The sequence below is a fragment of the Egretta garzetta genome, unplaced genomic scaffold, assembly GCF_000687185.1.
Source record: "Egretta garzetta isolate BGI_Z169 unplaced genomic scaffold, ASM68718v1 scaffold828, whole genome shotgun sequence".
Lineage (NCBI taxonomy): Eukaryota > Metazoa > Chordata > Aves > Pelecaniformes > Ardeidae > Egretta > Egretta garzetta.
In genome coordinates this window covers 269,331-274,740 of record NW_009260636.1, presented here as the reverse complement: position 1 = coordinate 274,740, position 5,410 = coordinate 269,331, and the positions used below count along the sequence as shown (strand labels likewise).

At 48.8% G+C, this 5,410-nt stretch overlaps 2 protein-coding genes across 3 annotated transcripts in view; both read left to right on the top strand.

Moving 5' to 3' along the window:
* Positions 1 to 11: 11 nt before the first annotated feature.
* Positions 12 to 5,225, top strand: LOC104132287 (acyl-coenzyme A thioesterase 1-like). Its single transcript, XM_035900969.1, has 3 exons — positions 12 to 189; positions 1,802 to 2,004; positions 3,753 to 5,225. The coding sequence occupies exons 1-3, from the start codon at positions 33 to 35 to the stop codon at positions 4,356 to 4,358; spliced, it is 966 nt and encodes a 321-aa protein (XP_035756862.1). The 5' UTR covers positions 12 to 32; the 3' UTR covers positions 4,359 to 5,225.
* DNAL1 (dynein axonemal light chain 1) overlaps positions 1,939 to 5,410 on the top strand; it is a 22,561-nt gene continuing 19,089 nt past the window's right edge. Inside the window, exon 1 of one of the 2 annotated variants that reach the window (XM_035900967.1) lies at positions 1,939 to 2,004. The gene's annotated coding sequence lies outside the window, so the exon portion shown is untranslated. Of the gene's footprint in view, positions 2,005 to 3,933; positions 3,942 to 5,410 lie in introns of those variants that run through there. The other variant, XM_035900968.1, reaches the window with a different exon arrangement.

Sequence of the window (5,410 nt, the reverse complement as noted above, 5' to 3'; positions counted from 1 at the left end):
TGGCAGGAGGCAGCTTCTGCGGCCTGGAGCCCATGGGGCCGCTCTGGGCTTTGCAGCCCCAGAAGCCCTTCAGGCGGCTGGTGAAGCGGGACGTGCAGAGCCAGCCGGAGCGGGCGTTCCTGCGGGTCGGGATGCGGAGAGTCCCGGTGCGAGAGGGGAGGATCCGGGCGACTCTTTTCCTGCCCCCCGGTGAGTACCGGTCGTACCGCGATCCTGCTCCCGCGGGTGCTGCCTCCGCCCTCGGCCCTGTGCTCCCAGGCCCGGAGCCGGACCCCCTCCAGGCTCCCCTTGAGCCCGGTACCAGGCAGAGGACAAGGGGAGAGCAGGGCCTTGCCAGCTGGCACTGGGCACTCTTCAAGGAGCGGCCTGATCAGCCTGACCAGCTTTGATCTGCTGGCCACGCTCCTCACGCAGCGCGGCTGCGTGGGCCAAAACACATGTGAGTTTGTTTTATTGACTAGTATTGGACATGAAGGCATTGATCAAAATACCCTTTTTGTTTCCAAATGCCGTGGCAGGTGGTGTCAGCCAGTCTTCACGGTACCTTTCCTCTACCTGGCTGTTTTCCAGGGAATTCTGCTAGTAATCCTTTGCGTAAATTGAAGGTTGCTCTCCAAAAGTCTGGAGTCCTAAGCCTGCTGCGTCCCTTCCCTTCCCAGGCTCTCCACATATCCTGAACTTAGTAATGGCATAGTTGCTGCAGCCCAAGCTGCCTTTTGCTGCCACGTTTGTCCCCAGTTCTTCCCTGTTTATGAGCAGAAGATCAAGTAAAACATTAGACAGCTTTGCCCTAACAGTGGTTTTGTCAGAAAATAATCATTGAGAGGGTCTGTGAGGTTTTCAGATTGCCTGACAAATGCCGTGTTGTCCTCCCAGCATCTGTCCAGACTTCTGCTAGTTGTCTGTAGGAAGCCTCATCTCTTGCCTCCTCTTGGGTCGGGCGGTCTGCAGCAGTCACACCACCACCATATCCCGCCTTTTCTTCCCCCTCTGGTGACCCAGACACTTTCACCAAGCATGTCTTTGGAACCCTGTGTACTCAAGGAGCTCCTCTACATAGCACGTGCCTTCCCCTCTCCCCTTCCCTTGTCTGTCCCTGGCAACTCCTCCATGATAGTGCCAAAATCATACGTCCTGCCCCAGCCAGCGTCCCAGAGTGTGATTGCATTGTAGCCCTGTGGCTGGAGGTGAATTTCCAGTTCTTCTTGTTCTCCTGGCCTCCTGCTTTCCATACTTCATTATCAGTTTGCAGCAACCCCTCTCAGCTCTAGACTTCAGTCCCCATCCCTTGACAAACCTAATGTAAAGCTTCCCTCATCAGGTTAGCAAGGCTGGCTACAAATACTTTCTTCTCTTAATCCCAGAATAAATGGCTATAGTACATTTACACTGAAACTGAGAAGCTGGAACCATCAGAAGATGAGATTTTTTGGATCAGTCTTCTGAGAAATGCACTGGGGAGAAGCCTCCTGGGTATTTTTGAAGCAGAGCTTGATACCTTTGCAGTGAATTTACATAATATAGAGAACTAGTTGTGACTGTCAAGGGATCCCTTCCCTTCCAGTCACGTGTTCCCTGATGCTACCCAAAACATTAGCAGGCCTGCCATTTTGTGCTGTCTTTAATCTTGAAGCAATGTAGCCAGTTACTGAGAACTGGCACAGTAATTTAGGACCCTTAGTACCATTCTGCTGCTCTATGGTTTTTTTCTTTTTTAAAAAGACACATTCCCAGGCCTATGAATTTGGCATATAAATTAAAAGTTGTGGGTTAATGTGCCCTCTTATGTGGTCTCTTGCAGGAAATGGCCCCTTTCCCGGAATTATTGACTTGTACGGAACTGGAGGAGGACTCCCTGAATACAGGGCATGCCTGCTGGCCAACTATGGCTTTGCTGTGCTGGCTCTGGCTTTCTATGGCTATGAAGATCTCCCCAAAGACATGAAGGAATTTCACCTGGAATATTTCGAAGAAGCCGTAAACTATATGTTACAACACACCCAGGTTGGTTTGTTCATTGACTCTCACCAGAGGGAACTCTCATTAGTCAGGGCTTGGCAGACTGATGGGGCAGAGCTGCTGCACTTAAAATAGCACGTCCATTCAAGTTGGCTGTAATTAATTTGTTTTATATCTTTAACTCCCGTTACAATGGTTCTCTGGCAGATTATTCCAGTTCTTCCGTTTGAACTGGCCAGGTGACATGGTGACACATAGGTCACATACTGGTAATTTCTGCTCCATTCAACCCAGTGTCATAACTAGGGTACTCATTGTCTGGAGGCTTACTGGACTTCCAGCGGGACTTTCAGGTTCATGCTCTGTAGAATGTCCTTCAGAACTAGATGCCCTTTTCAGCCATGGAGCACATGATAACCTTCTGTGATCCAGGCCTCAAGGAGGTGCACCAGTACACATTTGTTGCTGTGTATTGTATAAGCTGTTAAAATCGCTCCAAATGTTGGTATTTGGTGAGCGTGGGTTTTAGTAGCTAGTTGTGAACTTGGGGATCCTTCTAAGTTGGCACCTCTGGGAGGAGAATCCTGCTCAGTTCTGCATCTGCTTCCAAGCAGCTGTGCATGACAATAACTAGAATTGCACAAAGCAACACTTGGTTTCTTTGGAGAACTCAAAATAAATACCTTCCTCAACCTCAGAAAGATGAGTAGTTGTTAAAGGTCTTGGTTGCATTTAGGTTGCCCTAACCCTAACTGCTCATGCCACCTCTCTGCCCAAAAAATTCCGAAAATTGCTTTTCCCTGCCTTTTCTTCCCTGAGAGCAGTACAATAGCCTCCCATTAATACCTCCACTGATGCCCTCACCACGTTTTTAATGCATTGCAAAGTTTCAGCCATATTTTCCCCCTTTCCATGCTTCAAAGTCCATGAGTTTGGAGCCTGTTACACTGGTGGTAAGGTACAAAAGGCATTACATTTTTATGCTGTCTCAGAGCCTTTTTACCTGTGAGGGTCTTTGGATATTGGAGCAGTTGTGATATTAGCTAACTTCTTCCGATATCCTTAAGAAGATTTCAGCACCCTGTGAGATCATTTAGTTTTCCTGTGCTAGTTAATTTGCCCATGTAAAAGAAAATGAAGGTAACCTATTCTAGATTGACTCCAGAGGACTGTACTTAGAAAAATGCTTTTAATATGTGATTTTTTAAAGGTGCATTTTAATGAGTAAACTACCTCAGAATACTTTCTTTTCACTGTGAGTTAGACACCAACCATACCAGAGAAACGGGAGAGCAGCTAATGTTGAGTCTGATATCCCATGTTAGCTTCTTAATAGGGGAATTGAAGACAGTGGTTGAATACGAGAAATACCTTGTTGTAGCTGATGACAGTATCATAGTCATTGCTGACTTGGAGCATTTTGCACTGAATGAAAGTATTTGTAGAAAAGGTCTCCCCTGCACCTTCCCTCTTCTTCTTGAACTGCCTTATAAGCAAAGTGAGTTTGGGGTTGCACATCTGCATGCTTTTTGCAAGCATAGCTGTACACTCTGCGTATGCTTCAGCACTGAGCCTTGTAGCTTTGTTAGGATGCTGCTGCAGTCTCAGCAGGGCTTGTGATCATAAATCAAGGACAGAACAGCGTTCTTCAGATGTGAGCCTTGCACACAGGACCTTAGATGCCTATACCCGGGGTCCAGATTCAGGACAGAGACTGCTGTGGACATGGCAACAATTTAAAGGAGTGGTGTGCTGTGGTTCATTGCTTGTGGTTTCTCTTCTATCCCCTCCAGGTTAAAGGCCCAGGGATTGGTTTGCTTGGAATCTCGAAGGGGGGTGACCTGTGCATCTCCATGGCCTCCTTCCTAAAGGGCATCACGGCCACTGCCCTTATCAATGGCTCGGTGGCAAATGTGGGCGCGGTTCTCCGCTACAAGGATGTCACCATTCCACCCCTTGGTGTCGATGCAAAACGAATCAAGGTCAACAAGTCTGGGATTGCTGATATCGTTGATGTTCTGAACAACCCACTAGAAGGGCCTGACTGCCAAAGCTTTATCCCTCTGGAGAAGGCCGAGTGTCGCTTCTTGTTCATTGTTGGCCAGGATGATCGCAACTGGAAAAGTGAATTCTTTGCAGTTGAGGGGAGCAAACGTTTGCAAGCTCACGGAAAGGAAAAGCCCGACATAGTCTGTTATCCCGGAGCAGGGCACTACATTGAACCCCCTTTTTTCCCGATGTGTGCAGCCTCAATGCACCTGCTAGTTGGCAAGCCCGTGGTGTGGGGAGGGGAGCCCAAGGCACACTGTGAGGCACAGATAGATGCTTGGCAGCAGATCCAAGCTTTCTTCCTCAAACACCTCACAGGCAAGCCATCTGTAACATCCAATAAGCTGTGATGTGAGTTAGGTTACTTTACAGATGAAGATGCTGGTGTTTCAAGTTTATTTCGTCAAATGGCTCTGAGTCAGAACCAAGAACACCAGAGAATAAGCATGGGGTTTCTTGAAGGATGATGCGAGAGCATGAGACCTGCTTCCTTTTAACACCCTTCTCTAATCTCAGTTAGAGGTCTTGCCCTCCTGTTGTGTGTGGTGTGGGATTACAAACTGTAGAATGATGGTGGTAAGGCTGGGTCTGCTTTGAATGTGAATTTAAGTGGAAGGTAACTCATCCAAACTGAGAACTGGGATGAAAAGTTGCCTTGGCTTTCTCAGAGGCAACATGTTGTATGTCATTGCCCTTACCAGAGCCACCTTTGTGCTGTAGTTTTTCTGGAAGCAGCTGTTCTCTGTTCCTTGCCTCCAGTAATCTTTCTGTTCTTCCTGTGTGCTTCCCTCTCCTTCCTTGCTCCTTCCTCTTCTCCCACATCACTGAAACGCATCTGCCTTAACACTTAATATCTAATATGTCACTTAACCAAAAGCAGCAATACTGTGCCTGCATCCTCAGATAACGCATCTTCCATTTTTAGACAACAATAGTCCCTAGCCTGATGTGACATTCTGGGCACATGCAATGGAAATGAGACATTTGTTCGGTTTGGGAAAGTTTGTAAGCATGAAGAACCAACAGAATTGGAGCCCTTGGTAGTCATGCCTGGGCCACCTGCTCAGCAGGGCTGGGTATCCCTGTGTAGGCCCAGAGCGCTGTTGGAAGGCAGTTTCTCCCTGTACGTTCCCTTAATGCCTCCACAGCTGCCTGCTTGCAAGCGCTACCAAAAAGGGCAAGGCTGTGAAGCTGGCACGGCAGCTCCCTGAGGCATCTTTGCCTTGCCACTGAGTGCCGTGCAGGCAGGTTTGTGGGGCCTGCCGCCATGTCTGGCTGAGGAGGCAGGCTGGAAGGGGCGGTGAGGGGGTGGCATTGCTGTGGCAGGCCGGGGCTGTTCCCCTGCTAGGCCCTGCAGGCCTCCGGGCTTCCTTTCTGGTTCTCTCTGAGGAGTGGGGGGGGG

Coding starts and splice junctions, on each gene's coding strand:
- LOC104132287 (XM_035900969.1), top strand. CDS start 33: ATGGGGCCGCTCTGGGCTTTGCAGCCCCAGAAGCCCTTCAGGCGGCTG. Junction 190..1,801: donor GACTCTTTTCCTGCCCCCCG/GTGAGTACCGGT, acceptor GGTCTCTTGCAG/GAAATGGCCCCTTTCCCGGA. Junction 2,005..3,752: donor ATATGTTACAACACACCCAG/GTTGGTTTGTTC, acceptor TATCCCCTCCAG/GTTAAAGGCCCAGGGATTGG.